The sequence below is a fragment of the Cavia porcellus genome, unplaced genomic scaffold, assembly GCF_034190915.1.
Source record: "Cavia porcellus strain 051 isolate PalLab524CR breed Dunkin Hartley unplaced genomic scaffold, mCavPor4.1 scaffold_28, whole genome shotgun sequence".
Taxonomy (NCBI): domain Eukaryota; kingdom Metazoa; phylum Chordata; class Mammalia; order Rodentia; family Caviidae; genus Cavia; species Cavia porcellus.
Window position 1 is genome coordinate 21,582,501 of NW_026947511.1, and position 17,808 is coordinate 21,600,308.

The 17,808-nt window shown below is 40.8% G+C and overlaps 1 protein-coding gene across 3 annotated transcripts in view; it reads left to right on the forward strand.

Moving 5' to 3' along the window:
• The window catches only part of Arid5b (AT-rich interaction domain 5B), a 175,089-nt gene extending 164,670 nt beyond the window's left edge, over positions 1-10,419 (forward strand). For all 3 annotated transcript variants that reach the window (XM_023566736.2, XM_003473575.5, XM_005005302.4), the window contains 2 exons: positions 559-757; positions 4,354-10,419. In XM_023566736.2, the coding sequence (XP_023422504.2) occupies positions 559-757; positions 4,354-6,537 (2,383 nt within the window). In that variant the 3' untranslated portion in view covers positions 6,538-10,419. The remainder of the gene's footprint in view (positions 1-558; positions 758-4,353) is intronic.
• The last annotated feature ends 7,389 nt before the right edge of the window (positions 10,420-17,808 follow it).

The following is a 17,808-nucleotide window of genomic DNA, read 5'->3' on the forward strand; positions in this document are numbered from 1 at the left end:
TGTTGTTGGAACTTAGCCAAGTGCTTTTGGCTGTGACGATGGTATATTCAACCTTGTTTGCAAAGATACTGGCATTCTCGGTGTATAGACCAATGAAACCAAGAAGTCTTGTAGAAAGGTATTTAAGTGACTAAGTACCAATTTTTACCAATCAAGTAGATCACCAATTGTAACCAGTTTCTAGATGTATCAACGTTGCTAGCAATTAAGTCATTCAACAAGTGGCTTGTACAGTAGTCCTCCATGGTTTCCCAAAGCCAACCACAGTCTGAAACTAAAATGTATTTGTCTTGACTTGTTCAAAAGAGAGGAACCACTCTCATAACTTTCATGACAAAAATTTTAAAGATAATTTTTCTACATTATTATTAGTTATGGTTATTAATCTCTCATTGTGCCTGATATATCAGCTGAAGTTTATCATAAGTCTGTATGTACAAGAAAGAGCATTGTATACATGCGGCTGTCTACTGTACTGAGAAATCAAAGCAGACTCCCACAGTATTTATACTCTAGACTGGCTCAGCTGATTTATAATCTCTTCTGCTTTCATTTTAGATTAATCCTACCTTATGAAAGGTTTATTAAGGGAGAGGAAGATAAGCCCTTGCCTCCAATCAAACCTCGAAAACAGGAGAACAGTTCACAGGAGAATGAGAATAAAACGAAAGTATCAGGAACCAAACGCATCAAACATGAAATGTCTAAGAGCAAGAAAGAGAAAGAAAATGCACCAAAGCCCCAGGATGCGTCAGAGGTGAGTTGCTGGGCTCTGCAGGGAGGCCACCTCTGTGAGACCTGCTCCTGCTTGGAGGTGTTCTGGAACTGAATCCACAGCTGGATCCCGCACACTTCATAAGTAGACTAGGAAATCAAAAACTCCCTAGGACTCACTGGGCGTGATAGCACATGCCTGTAATCTCAGCACTCTGGGAGGCTGAGGCAGGAAGATCACAAATTTGAACCTAGTCTGAGGAATTTAAAGACTTAGCAAGATCCTGTCTCAAAATAAAACAATTTAAAAAAGAGAACTGAGGGGGCAGTGCAGTGCCCAGGGTCTAATTCCAGTACTGTCAATAAATAAATGCTGCAAGCCTCACGGTGCCCTCGGCAATTCCCTGATTTTTATAGACTCTTCCTTTCTGCCAAGGAGCTGAAATGCAGTGCATGGGATGATATAGGACGGCAGGGGATGGGGTGGGATGGGATAAGCCGAAAAGAGGATCTGAAAAGATGACACTGTCCTACAGAAAATCATTAACAAATGCTCCACCTTTGCGAGAGGCTACAGCTGCAGCTCTCAGCAGAGATTCCACGGGAAAACGTGGCTTCTTGACCATTTCACAGCCAGCTTTCCTGGGAGTCAGTGTGACTTTGGGAGTCTTGGGAGGAGACCATTGAAGTCACTGTGCCGTGCCTCTGCAGGACTCTCCTAAAAACTTCCAAGATGTATTTTTTTCTGGTAATGGGCCGCTGCGCTGTAGGTGGAGACCATGTTAGCAAGATCTTAAGTACGTATTATTTATAGGGGAATTTTGAAATGGTTCCTCTGAAACCGTCATTATCTCTCATATTAACAGGTAGTTTCTGAACCTTTTAAAACAAGCCCCAGCTTCCCACAGCCCCCAACAGTTCTCTGGTTGAAACCTTTACTGTCAGCGCACAGCCAGTCAGGGAAGCTGATCTGGGCTCTGTTTCAACATGAATAATAAAAAACCCTGCTGCCCATTAAAAAAAAACTTAGCAGCCACATTTGGAGACAGCATGTTCTAGGATTCAACCCCCGAGGGAATTTTGGTGCTGATATTAACCACCCTCTAAAAATCAGGTTTATAAGGAACACATAAGAGACTCCCCAATTAGACACTGAGTTGAAAACACACACACACACACATCATCCTCCTAACTACATATTAACTTACCCAACTGACTTTTCAGTAAGAAGATAGTATTAATACTGAGAAGAGAAATGTCGTTTTTGTAAGTTTCATAATTATTTTAGGCTCTGCTAATTTAAAAAGCAAGGAGAAAAAACAAAGATGATACAGCACTGTAAGCATGCTCAAGTTTGCAGTCTAAATGGCCAAAAGCAAGGAAATTCCACATTAAGGCTTACATTCCCTTCTTCCTTTATCTTATTGGCCCGGTGAATTATGATAGGGTTTTGGGTCAATGAGTTCTATTAGATACCACATGTACAGTGGTGCCAGGCTACTGGGGACAGGCTGAGGTCCAGGGGCCCAGCTGACCTTTGTATGGCTCCATTTGGGGAGTGAAGTTTAACATGGTTGGTTTGTGACTTGAGGGAGGATCCTCAGCTTGTGAACTAAGCCCATCAGCCAGGGGGATGACCAAGCAAGCATGGAGCCTAGGTCCTCAGAGCCCAGAGGCACCCCAAAGCTGCTAAACTCCCCATTTCCTACAGTTTCCACCTGTTCCCTCTGAGAGTATTAAGTGTCTGGCATTTCAAAATTTGTCATTTGAGGTTATCTTACCTACATAGGATCATCCCCTTTCTTCAAGGCTTACCTGGTAAGAATCACTCTTCACCTCCAGCAGAGACCTATGTTATAGACCCCTATTATAGACTTATATAATATAAGGTTATTATAGACCTATATTATAGACCTAAAATATAGATTGGCTATATTTTTCTCATTGACAGTGCTTGGAGTTTGGATTTAGATTTGTCATAGGTTTCATTATTTAATTTTTGATGTTTTGACAAGAGACACTGAGCCAAATGGAGGTAGGAGGAATGATAAACCCTTGTAGGCAAATCCACTGTCCTCACTTAACAGATTCTACCATGAGAAGATACTGTTTTACATTTAACATACTAAAGCTTATCATAAATGCCATCTTTTTTTTTACCATAGCTTTCAAAGATTCCCCCTAAACCTGTGTTACAGCCCGCAGCATGAGACTCCAGCAAAGTTAAAAACCTTGATTGTAGAAATTTCAATGGGGTTGAGCATTCCCCATAGTCCCACTTTAAACTATAGCCCCATCAGAAATTAACAATTAAATGCAATTTGCCTTTTCACTTGCTTTATTCATTTTTCTATATTTCCACGCACTGTTTAAGCTCAAGAGACCAATGATGATTATTAATGTAGAGCAAGTAACGATATTTGTACTAGAAAAGGCAGCTATTAGTGAAAGGGGGGGGGTAAGCAGGAGCTCTTGGTATAACACATCCTTAAAAAGCAGAAATAGCCGTAAGTGGATGTGAGGAGCTGTAGCAGTGAAATGGGTGTGATGCCTTAAAAGATTTGTTCTTACATATCCTTAAGCCAGCACCGTCAGTCTTGAGATGCTAATGTAATTGTTATGTATTTCTCAGCAGAGAACAAAGTTGTAGAGATGAGACAGAAGTGGGATGGGAAACCAGCTCAATACAGCTGTTTCATGACTGTCCCACTAAGACATGTCAGGGAAGAATGGCAGTAATTTTAAAAAGTCTCATCAGTCAGCTGGGGCACAGGTGAAAAGTTAAAATGACCTCTTATGGTCAAAGCTTACATGGTTACACAATATTATTAATGGGTCAAATTGTGCCCATGACTTCTGTGAATAGGAACCCGTGAAACACGTCCATCAGATCGAGTATAATTTATTTCAATGAACAGAAAAGCTATATTTTTGGTGTCACTTACTATCTGAATTTTGATAATTTCGTTTTTGGCTTTAATATAGTTTGCTGTAGCCTAGGAAGACTTAGAATGGCCTCTGTCCTCATAGAGACAAACCACCATTACTTCTGCATACTTTTTTCAGTATTTTAGTATTAAATGCAAGTTCTGTGGCACTGAGTAGAAATTATTAACACTTAAATATCACTAATGGTTATTGCATGCTATTGAATAGAGTAAGATGGGATTTTCTCTCTCAAAGAAAGGCAAGGAATATAGTTTGTTGTTCACATGGAGTTAGTTGGGTTTTTGAAAGAGAGATGCTTAAAAAAATTCTTTGCCAGAAGTGTCATAAAACACAACATGTAATTTAAAACCTATTTGGATAATTGACTGATTTGACAGGAAGACAACCTTAGAATTAAACTATATATTAGAATCAGGGAGTAATGTGATTGGATATCATCAGTACATAAAGCTTTGTTATTTTGATAGGTGTCTCATAAGGAATTCATGCATATTTTCCCTAATGTTTCTGTAATTTAGGTTTCTTTGTTTAGAACCCTGATTGGGGAATAATAAAGCCTCATGGAAACTCACTGAGCTGATTGACAAGCCTGTTTTCAAGGAAAAATGCTATGTGTAATATTTTATTACTAGCAAAACATGTCAGTGTATTTGGCTTTTCTTTTGACTGTCTTTTGAAATGTTTTATCAGGTTTCATCAGAGCCGGAAAAGGAACAAGAGTCTTTAAACCAGAAGAGCATCACAGAACCTCTTGTGGCAGCAGATGTGAAGAAAAAGGCAGAAGGGTACCAGGATTTTGCAGCAAGATCCCTGGCATCCAGAGCAGAGCCCGAAAAGGACAGTGACACAGACCAAGGTTCCAACAGCGAGAAGGAGCCCGAGGAGGCCGGGGAGAAGGGACCTGCGGCCCCACTGCCCAGCGTACCCCTGGCCCCAGAAAGGGACCCAGCCCCCATCCCTGGGGCTGGCAAACAGTCCCTGGCCTCTCCTGGTGCTCCTGTGGATACAAAGCAGGAATCCAAATCCTGCTGTTTTACAGAGAGCACTGAAAATGACCTCCAAGATGCATCCTTTCCTGGCTTTCCCACCACACAGCCACCACTGGCAAACCAGAATGAGCTAGAGGACGATAAACTGCCTGCGATGGCAGATTACATCGCCAACTGCACTGTGAAGGTCGACCAGCTGGGCAGTGATGACATCCACAATGCACTAAAGCAGACCCCGAAGGTCCTGGTGGTCCAGTCATTTGACATGTTCAAAGACAAAGACCTCACTGGGCCCATGAATGAAAACCATGGGCTTAATTACACACCCCTGCTCTATTCCAGGGGCAACCCAGGCATCATGTCCCCACTGGCCAAGAAAAAGCTTTTGTCGCAAGTGAGTGGGGCCAGTCTCTCCAGCAGCTACCCATATGGCTCCCCACCCCCTTTGATCAGCAAAAAGAAACTGATTGCCCGGGATGACTTGTGTTCCGGTTTGTCCCAGGCCCACCACAGCCAAAGCACTGACCACATGGCAGTCAGCCGGCCATCCGTGATCCAGCACGTCCAGAGTTTCAAAACCAAGTCCTCAGAGGAGAGGAAGAGCATCAGTGATATTTTCAAGCATGACAAACTGAGTCGATCGGATGCCCATCGTTGTAGCTTCTCCAAGCATCATCTTAACTCCCTGGCTGACTCCTATGTTTTGAAGCAAGAAATTCAGGAGGGCAAGGATAAACTCTTAGAGAAAAGGGCACTCCCCCATTCCCACATGCCAAGCTTCCTGGCAGATTTCTACTCGTCCCCACATCTCCATAGTTTGTATCGACACACTGAACATCACCTTCATAATGAACAGTCGTCCAAGTACACTTCCAGGGACATGTACAGGGAGTCGGAAAACAGTTCTTTTGCTTCCCACAAACACCAGGAAAAGCTCCATGTAAATTATCTCGCGTCTCTTCATCTGCAAGACAGAAAGCTGACTGCAGAAAAGTTGGCCGCAGCAGAATCCTCTACGGATGATCAGCCCACAGATCTGAGCCTCCCCAAGAACCCACACAAACTAACCAGTAAGGTCCTGGGCCTGGCCCACTCTGCCACAAGAGAGCCCCAAGAGAGCAAAAGCATCTCCCAGTTCCAGGTCATCAACAGCCAGAGTCGAGACTGTCACCCCAAAGCCTGTCGGGTCTCACCCATGACCATGTCGGGTCCTAAAAAATACCCCGAATCTCTTTCGAGATCGGGGAAACCTCACCACGTGAGACTGGAGAATTTCAGAAAGATGGAAGGCATGGTCCACCCTATCCTGCATCGGAAAATGAGCCCTCAGAACATTGGTGCCGCGCGTCCCATAAAGCGCAGCCTGGAGGATTTGGACCTTGTGATTGCTGGGAAAAAGGCCCGGGCGGTGTCTCCCCTGGACCCCGCTAAGGATGCTTCCGGGAAGGAGAAGGCCTCTGAGCAGGAGACTGAAGGCACCAAGACCACCTATGGTGGGCATTCTGGTGGAGGATCGGAAGGCCACAAGCTCTCCCTGTCCTCCCCCATCTTCCCAGGTTTGTATTCTGGGAACCTGTGTAACTCGGGCCTCAACTCCAGGCTCCCAGCTGGGTACACTCACTCTCTGCAGTACTTGAAAAACCAGACTGTGCTTTCTCCACTCATGCAGCCCCTGGCTTTCCACTCACTTGTGATGCAAAGAGGAATTTTTACATCACCGACAAATTCTCAGCAGCTGTACAGACACTTGGCTGCAGCCACGCCGGTAGGAAGTTCGTATGGGGACCTTTTGCACAACAGCATTTACCCTTTAGCTGCTATAAATCCTCAAGCTGCCTTTCCACCTTCTCAGCTGTCGTCCGTACATCCCAGTACGAAACTGTAAAGCCGGCTTTGCCCAGCGTCCCACACCGGCATGGCTGATGGAGCTTCACATCCTACCTGGGGTGATGGCTCGCAGAGCTGGAAGGCAGTATTCCTTCTAATCTGGGGATACGATTCGTCCCAGGCGTCAAGGCCGATTTCTCTGGGACAGTTCTAGCCTTGGCTGGTCAGTCTTGACCCCCTTCCGACACGGAAGTCCTCACACCTCCAGATTTTGCACTTGGAACGTGGGTCTGGAGAAGGGATTTACATATACCCAGCTGAGTTCAGATGGTCGGGAAGCAACCTGGGCAAAAAAAAAAGGAGCAGGCTTTTCAAAGGAAGGGCCAAGAAAGACTGGCAGATGTAGCCAAGGGATACCCTTCTTTTCATAAAACTCTCCAAGTTCAATCAATGCAATGTATAGTGAATCTTCAATAGATCTTTCATTTTGACACTATTAAACAAACCAGAGAAGTAAACACTGTTAAATTGACTGTATATATTTGCTTCTTAAAACTACCCGTATCACTGTTTGCTCACCTAATTTATATACAGGTAGTTCCATTTTTTGCCCAATTCCTTTTTGTCCCTTTTATTTTTTTTAATTAAACAATATCACTTTTGTTTGCAGGTCTTTTGTTTTTGTTTCGTTTTATTTTTTGTTTTGTTTTAGAGGCTGACTAATTGTCCTAACTGTCGGTGTGTATTTGTAATTTTTCCACAACTTATCATTTTGAGCAGCTTCGGGTGGTAAAGTTATTGTTTACAAATTGAAGCAACTGATTCTAGTGGAACAAATGAAAAAGAAACAGTTGAGCACACAATTGTGCAAAGAACGTTCCTTTGCAGATCCACAATTTATGGATTTTGTTCCTCATAAATGGCATAGTTGAAAGAGCTTATGCACTGCTTACCCGGCCAGATGCTTTGCTTTGAAGTATTGGGTTATGTGAAAATATTGAGCATTGTACTTACCTTATCTAGGCTGTGAAACTGTCCTACATACCAGAGGAATCATAAAAACAAAAACCTCACTGGCAGCAAGCTGCTGAATAATAACAGCATCTAGAGGACATATTTGTGGGTTGCACAGATATTTTAGGAATTTCAGAAATTAGAACAGGAGCCAGAATGACTTACATTGGTGTTGGCACTGCTCCATTTAAAGTCTGGGGAGGGGGGTTGGGAAGAGGATGGAGCTGACTGTCCAGCAGAGGCGGAGTGGTTGGAGGCCTGCTGCCAGACAGCTCCCCCAGGCCTCAGCCTACTGAGTCATAAGTAGTCACATTGTCTACATCAGTTGGTTTCTTGTCATTCTCCTGAAGATTGCCTCCAGATTATATCTTTGGAGACAACAGACATACTGGATTACCCATTTCAAAAGAAAGGCATCCTCTCGGGCTTACAGGATGTGGGTTTTGTGTGCACGTGCACATGCACACGGAATGTGGCTGGTGCCTACGGTCTTTCATATACCTGGAAATACCGTCCACCTTGACTTCTTTTAGGATTGGAAATGAGTGGTCCAGCTGTTCAGGCAGTCCAAAGATGTGGAGAATGCCTTCTGTCATTCTTGCCACTTTATTCCATTCGCTCCTAAGCTGTCACATCAAGAGGGATGTGCTTTGTAAACGTATTAAGAGGCAATGGACGGAGTGGATTTTCTTTCCCATTCCTGCCCATCCCTGCTGGAGACTGCTTTGGTGAACTCCCAAGCCCACAGCCCCCTGCCCCAACACTACCAGTAGACTTTAGAACCATAGTTAACCAAGTCTTTTACCTCTGAGATAGTTAAGTCTATGAAAATTGATGACAATTTTCAACTTCTAAATAGGTAACTCAACTGCAAAATAAAACCAGTAACAGTGAAACTGCGGCTCTTACACAAAGCCACGCATGCTGTGCATTTATATTGAAATGTCTCCATGATATGAAGCCAAATATTCCATGTAACATACTTAATATCCAAAGGTGGAAACAAAAGAATGTAGAGATCCAGTGTTAAGAGTTCCATTTGCTTCAATTAATTATTTACCTTCCTGTGGAATAATATATATATATATATATATTTAATAGAACCATAGATAGACTAGTAGAATTTAGATTATAAATGTGTAAGTGCAGATTATCCTGCTATTGCACAAGAATGAGGGGGGAAAATAATCTCAATTCCAGCTGGCAAAATGCTGGCCAGGACACATTCAAGAAAGTTGCACTAGATTGAATGGTCACAGAATCAGAGGACAGGGAAGAGCAAAACTCGGTGGCGCTGTAGCAGATGTGGGGTAGACCAGATGTGGTTTTGGTGAGTTCCTTTCTCAGAGAAAATGGGGGCCATCCTCCGTGGATCTCACCTGTCCATTTGTAATATGGGGCACTGGTGTCCCCCACTGCAGTGGTTTCAATCTGGTTTCATCATGTTGGAATTTGATCACACTATTTTCAAACAATGTTAAAATAGTCCAGCTTTTGTGTTTCTCATCTCTTCCGAGAGGAGACTCACTGTTTCTGTCTGAGGAAGCTCATACCCTCTGCAAAACATCAGGACAAATAAAGAGAGATGGGGGTACACATTCCCAACAGAAGCAGTGTGTTATTTGTTTTAAAACTCCAAACAGAGATCTTGGATATGTTTCAAAAAGACCATTGAATTCTTCCTTGGCTGAGAACTACGTTTTAAAAAGTCTTAAATAGGGCTTTGTTTGCATTGTTTGAGTTCAAGGGGCCTTATTATTGAATGGAATTGCATAAGCCTTTCTTTGTGCAATCAAACCATTGTTATTGGTAGTTCTGTAAGGGAACTGTGGAATCTAATTGGCAATGGAGTCATAAATCCATTTACTGAGTGTGGCTTCCAAGAAATGTTGCAATTCAGAATGCACTAAGTTTGTGATTTATTGGAGACTTGAAGATTCCAAATAATATTTAAAAAAACCTTTCCACGCAACTTCTGGTCTAACTTGTGACAACTCAACATTAAAAAAAAAAAAAAAAAGAAAGAAAAAAGAAAAGAAAAAAGCCCAACCGAGTTTCAGAATAAGTATTCTCCTAGTGATTTGAACTTGTAATCTTTGCCACAGGACTGACTTATTTATTTACTAGCTAGAAGCTCTTAAGTTCACTTGTTTATCAGGGCATATACAGAAGGGTTTGTTAAACCTCAGTGTGGACTTTACAACTTTCTGACCTGGTGCATGAATTCTCAAGTACTGTATTTCACTGTGTTAATGTGTCGGATGGAAATTTCGAGGTAGTCCCACAAAAATATTTTATGTAGTGTGCCTTCAAAGAGAACCATTTATATCTCTTCACTTGTTGTCCCGCAAAGTCATGTTTGGTGGTGGTCAGCCAAGTCCCATCTGGTCTAGTTTTACTCTTGTCCCAATTTTAAAGAGAAATGGGAACGATTTCGCCCTGGTGAGACCCACACCATTGCAATGATTACCTTGAGCACTTAAACTCCAGTGTTGGCTGTTGTATTTGATATTCTGCTTGTCTCCCCATGGTTGAAATATGTCTGAAAAATAGCAGCATAATCTCTTGGCTGTTTATACTTTTTTAAACTTTACTGTGTTGTAAATATTGTATACTTTTGGTGATTCCAGCTATGTAACCTCTATGCTCTGTAAGGTGATTATATGTATATAGCAACATGGCCCAGTGATATTATATAGTTTCCCAATGGAAAGGTTATTGAGTAACCTTTGCATTAGTTTAAACACTACCAGAAGAATGCTGAGCCAACTATCAACACTCAATTTTGTATGTTTTCCAAATTGTACTTATTACTGCTTTTGATACTGTATTACGTGCCAATAGTTTCCCAATCACATAGCAGGCAAGAGATATTTTGTACTTTTTGATCCACTGTAATATTTAATAAAAAATGTTACTATCTGTTTCCTTTTGAGTGCTTGTCACTTCTTCCTGAGGAACTCTGTGGCCTCATCAGAGGACTTAGCACACCCTTAGTCTCTAACTGAGTAATGATGATATCCGTAGTTCCTGGAGAACCTTCCAGATGCACAGTTAGTTCACGTTGTCTTCCGACTCCTCAACCTCATGTGACAATAGTGATGCCCGTTGCACAGATGGGAAAACTAAATCTTAGAGGTAAATCAACATGCCCAAGACTATATGACTAACAAATAGCAAAGCCAAGATTTGAACCAAGGCTCTTACCTCTGCATCTCCATTAGTATGCAATGCTGTTTTGCTGCCAGAGCAAATAAGTTCCTGATTATTTACTCAGTCAACAAAGATTTACTCATGTCTCAATTTCCCTGTTTACTGTTAGGAACTGGGAAAGCAATGGTAAGTGAAAGAAAAATATTATCTCTCAAGTTTACAATTTTGGGGGGAAGTGTTAAATAGTCACCTATAGATGCAAAACTTCAATATGACCTAGTTTTGGAGGACAGCAGAGTAACGACTGAAGTGACACATAAGAGGAAATAGTGACTAAATTAATATATGGAAGATGAGCATGAGTTTATTAGGCAAGAGGAAACTGGGAGAGGGGTGATCTGAGGACAGGATAACACATGAGCAAAGGCCCTGAGGCAGGAACAAGTTTGGTTTATTGTGGAAATTGAGGGAAGAAAAGCCTGTGTGGTAGGATTGCAGGGCTGAAGGAATGAGGTCGGGAGATGTTGCAAATATTACAGAGGTCAGGCAAGTAGGGTCCAGTAGACCTGACGAAGCATTTTCCTTTGTCCTAAGCAACAAGAGAGGTTTCACTGAGAAGGCGACGTGATCAAACTTGTCTTTTCCAGATTGAGAGCTGTTGAGCATCAAGGCAGTGGTCACCACGATAGGGGACAGGATGGGCGAATGGATGCATTTGAGGGGACCTTGGAAGCAAGAATGACAGAGTGACAGATTAAATGTGATAATTGATGGGATACTCAGGAAATGCAGCAAATATTCTTTATATGCTGAGTTCTGTCTTTTATTCCTAGGCCTGGGGATGACGGACAGAAATTTCTGATCTTTCTTTCCTTTAGTCCTCTGCCTCTAGCTCTTCTCTGGCTAGCTCAGCTTGTTAGTAGTTACAATAATGGCATTTACAAAGTAGCAGTCGCCATGCTCCCTTTTTAATAAGGCCCCCGGGACGGGAAGGTGAGGCAGGGACATGACTTTGGTAAAAATCCTTGGCTTAAGACTATAACACCTGGCCAGGATAGGTTTGGAGTCGACAGAAGAGAACAAACTGTTAGCAAGCAAGTCATCACAACTCTGGGAGGAGAAAAAAAGCACATTTTGGCAAAAAAAAAAAAAAAAAAAAACCCTTTTCTTCTGTTGATTGATTCTCTAAGGGACTATGCCCCGCCCCGCCCCGCCATCCCCACCCTGGCCATCAGGAGCTCTGAAAAGGTGTTAGTGGTCTTGGCTGTCTGGCTAACTCAGCAACCCAGAAGCACAGGAGGCGTCCTCAACAGGCTTCATGCAAATTTCACCTCATTGGGTGAATTGCTCTGGGTGCATCCAAAGAATGTCCTTTCATCTCTGATATGTTCATCATTTGTAGATCTGATACTTGATTCATGTACTACAGAAACCATCACAATAAGTTATCTATTTTTACCAGGCTGGGCTGACAAATATTATTGAGAAGAAATTGTGCTTTTACTAAAGACATCACTCACAGAGCAAAAGCAATGAAAATGCTCAATGCGATATTCCAGGCAGGTGGCCAAAGTGGACAAGTGTTTTAGGGATGATAGTGACCAGGAAGTAGACGATTACTTATACCAACAGATATGTCAATGATAGAAGGCAGCAGCGGTGTTGGAAGTGATCTCTAGCCAGAAATAATGTCAAAGAAAATGTAGGCTTCACGATTGACCAAGGGAATACAGTAAATCCATTGGCTTTCACTAATGCAGAATCCTTGAATTGTGGAATTTCCAGGCAAGTTCCCAGGATAAATAACATTCCAAAGAATTTGTTTAACCTGCTTCAAAGATTAAACTATTTTTAACCACACTAGCCATAACAATAGGCCTTCAGCCAGCCTAGTAAGAACAAGGTGGTCCATTCCCTGGACTCCTTATACAACATCTAGTGCTACTTTAGTTATTGCTGAAACTCCTTCTAGAATGTAAATGTCTAATAGAACTTCCAGCAGGGGGGAGAAATGTTCTAGAATTCAGTTTTCCAAGGCTGTAGCTAATAGTCATTTTGACTATTGACCTCTTGAAATGTGCCTAACATGACAGAAAAACTGGCTGTTTAATTCTATTTTATATTCTTTAGAGTAGATATTATTCTAAAGGGTAACACAGACCTAGAACATACGATTGACCAACGTGAATAGACTCATAGGTTACTAATCTGCATGTAAACACTAAAGCAAGTGACATTGTGCCTTTTTTGGTTAAACTATGTTAATCAGAGCAATAGACTTGATACTATTGTTCATTCAGGATTAACACATCATGGACACTTAAATGTTTATTTAATAAGCAATAAAATCATTGATCAAGCATGAAGAGAAGTCTACCGTTATGGCATCTTATAATCCAGCGCTGCCTTGTATGTTAAATCTGATTGTGTAAAATTTGAGTGAAACTTTCAGAAAGTCTGTGAATGTTTGATATGGCTGTATTCAAGCTGCTCTGTGATATTCAAGTTGTCAATGGGGATTGAGAAAGCATTCATCAGGAGAGAACTAGTAGGAGCAGAGATGAGGATCTGGGGTCCTGTGTGGATGAATCCATGATAAACGTATTTTTAGTGTTTCTAGCTCTTTAAACCTGGGTCTGGAACTTATTTCTCCTATACACATAATGATAACATCTCATGATACTGACAACTTCATATGTGGTAATAATATAGAGGAAAGAAACTCCCAGCCTACTAGATGTTCAGTACTAGTTTGTGTTCTCTAAAATAGAAGAATCAATTTTAGGAACAACAAAGGTTAAGAGCAGAATATACTTATTGACAGAAAGCTTCTGTCTGGGAGAGAGGCAGGTCCCGAGTAAGTTGCCAAAAACCTTGCCTTTTTGAGGGATTTTTATAGAGCAAACCCTTAAGGTGAGATTGGTTTAAAATGCAGAAACATGGGAAGTCACAAGATGGGCATGAGATGGGACAGACTATGGTCAACCAATAAGATTGTGATTGCTCAGGTAAAATTGATTAAATTTGAAAGCAAGTCACATAGCAAGGGGGCATGAAACAGAACAGGGTCTTTGCCTGCAGGGGGTTCGGTCAGTGGTTCCTTCTGGCTTCCTCAGGGTGATCTGTACCTATTTAGACTATCAATCCCTGATGATAGAGACCACACTTAAGGTGTGGTTGCATTTGCTTAATCTTCTGTCCTCAAGTCTGGCCCACAGCGAGACGTGTATCTTTCCCAGTTGCAAGCTGTCTGGTCTCCGAGAGTCCAGCCCTATCTGACTACCTATAATATTTCTGTCTAACTTAGCTTCCTGTAACAGTATTTTAAATGTTTTTTTTTATTAATTCACTTGATCTTCATAGTATCCCATGATGCAGACATTTTATTTATTCCTGCTTTACAGTGTAGGAAAACAAGCCATAATTGAGCTTTCCTGCCCTGCAGGACTAAAAGAGTAATTTCTTCCTGTGACTTTGCCCTTCTTCTTTATACTCTAATCCTGAAACTTAAGTGATAAGACAAAATGCAGCCACAATACACTAAGGTTAAATGTAAATCAGGGAGGCAGCTATAAAAAGAGAAGATATGACATAAACAAGCAGTCTTAGGAAAGAGATGCAGTTGACTTTTTAATTTCTTAGAAAATAGTACTAACTTTAAGTTTAAAGATTGGAAAAGTTATTGTTTTCCTAGAAAAATATAGAAATTAACAATATTTTCTCAAGAAAACATATGAAATTCATGTAATTATTAAAAATTTTTTGTTAAATATTTACCACCCCAAAATACCAGATCCACGTGGTTTCAGAATTCTTTCAGAGAATTAAAGAAGAAAAACTCTTTGTATGGCTTTATTATAACCTCATTACCAAAAGTCAAAATGGACAGTGAAAGAAAAAATATAGAGACCAGGCAGAGCAATCAGCAAGACCAGGCCAGACCCTGGCTGGTGTTTGCAGGTGTGATTAGCAAGACCAGGCCCTGGCACGGGTACGTAGGAAGGTTCATTTAAGACAAGCAGCATGGAAAAGCATGAAGTAGCACCAAGGAGCCAGCCCTTGATAAATTAGGGGGATCAGCACTGACATTCAGCACAGACACACAGACCGGAAGTGGGCGTGGCCACCATTCTGTGTCGACAGGCCCTGGAGAACTCCATCAGTTGAAGACCATCCTCAGTCCCCACATCCAGAGGCAACATCAGCTCCAAATCCAGCACACACCCGTGGGAAAACCTGGCTGGGCGTACACAGCACACTTGTGGGATCTTAGACACTACCACAGAACTGTGGACACTAAAGGAATTTTACCACTTCTAGTCTCCCTTCTTCACCTGATTGGCTACCCTGTTCCTGTCTGATTAGGTGTTGTTTTGTTTTGTATTCTGTGGTTACTTCCGGGGTTTGGGGCTCATTTTTTTTTTTTTTTTTCACTGTTCTGTTTTTCTTCTCTTTTCTGGTTTCATTTTTATCCTTTTTTTCTTCTTCTTGCTCTTTCTTCATTTTTTCACTGCTTAGATTTCTTCTGTTTCTTTTTTTGTTTTCTTCTACTGATCCTCTTCCTCTCCTTCCTCAGCTGCCTCTTGAATTTATCACACTGTCATGTGAGTAAACTTCATCTCTTTCTTTTCTGATCCACTTTAATACGCCTTCACTTTCTCTTTCATTCTTTCCCTCCTGTGTCCTCCAGTTTCCCAAAACCCCGGTGACCATCCTTTGACTTCATCCTCAATCCTACTATATTTAACCTCATTCATCACTTTTTCTTGTCTCTTACCCATCTTAAGCCCCATCTCCCTCGGGAACAGGGTAAAATCATTCCACTAAAAGGAAAATCAATGCATACAAATACATGGCATTTGATGGGTTGTGTTAGTAACTTTTGAATTTGCTCCTGTAGTTAAAGATATCAGGGTAATAGTTTCCACAGTTTGTCAGTAGCTAAGCTGTACTTGAAATTATTGTTATTGTCAATTATATTACTTAGTCATGATTCCATATATGTTATATTCCATTTTTCTCCCTTGTATGATAGTATGGGGTCAAAACATCACTACAACCCAGCACCAGAAGTCTAGGTGATCAGTCAGACAAAGTGTCATCTTCACAAATTGTGAAGACAGGTTCTTGGGACAGACACAAAGAACAACCTATATCTAGAAGACATCCCTAAAGAAAACACATCAATTAAGAATAGAAAGGCTAAATCACAACAGATCTTGTGGAAATCCAGATGATTAGCAACATTTACTTCCAGAACCTGTACTGTAATAAAATGAAAAACACACCAGAACAGATTCTAGGCACATACAAATTACCAAAACTGAACCAAGAAGATATAAATATTCTAACTAACCCAATATCAACCAAAGAAATTGAAAATGTAAATAAAAACTAACCAACAAAGAAAAGCCCAAACCCTGATGGAATCACCGGTGAATCCTACAAGAAATTTAAAGAAGACCTAATTCTGCAAATACTGAAACTCTTTAATGAAACTGAAAAAGGAAGCATTACTTCCAAAGTCATGCCTGGAAGCAAGCATTACTCTGATATCTAAACCAGAGAAGGCCCCAACCAGAAAAGAAAACTATAGACCTTAATGGACATGGATGCAAAAATCCTTAACAAGATACTGGCAAACAGAATACAGCAAAGTGTAAAAAAATGATTGTAAACCATGACCAACGAGGATTCATTCCAGGAATGCAGGGATGGTTCAACATACCCAAATCAATAAATGTAATACACCATATCAACAAAGCCAAACACAAAAATTACATAATCATCTCAATAGACACAGAAAAGCTTTTGATAAAACCCAACACCTATTAATGATGAAAGCACTACAGAAAATCAGAACTGATCTTTACCTCAATCTCATTAAAACTATCTATGACAAACTAACAGCTAACATCATACTACATGGTCAAAAACTGAAAGCTTTCACTCTAAAATCAGAAACAAAACAAGGATGTCCACTATGGCCACTCCTATTCAATGTAGTTTTGGAAGCACCAGCCAAAGCAATTATATAAGAAAGAGAAATAAAAGGAAAAAGGAGAGGAAAGGAAGAAATTCAATTATCATTATTTTCAGATGACATGATCCTACACATAGAAGACCCCAAAAACTCCACAAAAAGATTTCTAGATTTAATAACCAAATTTAGTAACATAGCTGAATACCAAATTAACATTCAAAAATCAATAACCTTCCTATACACAAGCAATAAACTCACAGAAACATTAGAGAAACCCCATCTCTCACAACAGCATCCCCAACAATTAAATACTTAGAAATCAATCTAAGAAAAGAAGATATACACATTAAAAATTACAGTACCCTGAAAAAGGAGATTGAAGAAGATACCAGAAAATGGAAAGATATTCCTTGCTCATGGATAGGAAGAACCAATGTAGTGAAAATTGCCATACTCCCAAAATTGTTATACAGATTTAATGCAATACAATTAAAATATCATTAGCATATCTCATAGAATTAGAAAAAAATCCTAAAACTCATTTGGAACCAGCAGAAAGCTAGAATATCAAAAGCAGTTCTGGTCAACAAAGGCAAGTTGGGAGCATCACAATCCCTGACTTGAAATTATATTATAAGGTTCTGTAACAAAATCAGCATGGTATTGGCCCCCCAAAATAGCCTTGAGCATCAGTGGAACAGAACAAAAGATGCAGACACAAATACAAACACATTCAGCTACCTTATGTTTGACAAAGGGGCCAAACATCTTCACTGGAAGAAAGCCCCTTTACTAAATGGTGCTGGAAACACTGGCTCTCCACATGCCGAAGACTAAAACTAGACTCATGTCTATCGCCATGCACTGAACTAAAGTCAAAATGGATCAAAGATCTCAGTGTTAAAACAGAAACACTAAATATACTGGAAGAGAAAATAAGTAGAAATTTCGAAGACATGGGGTAGGCAGAGACCTCATGAACTAAACCTAGACTGCACAGAAGATACTACAAAGAATCAACAAACGAGATCTCACATTATTAAGAAGATTTTGCACAACAAAAGAAATCACTAACAGAGTAAAAAGACAAGCCACGGAATGGGAAAAAGTTATATCCAGCCATACCTTAGACAAAAGATTATGTATAAAACATATCAAGAATTGAAAAAAATTAGACGT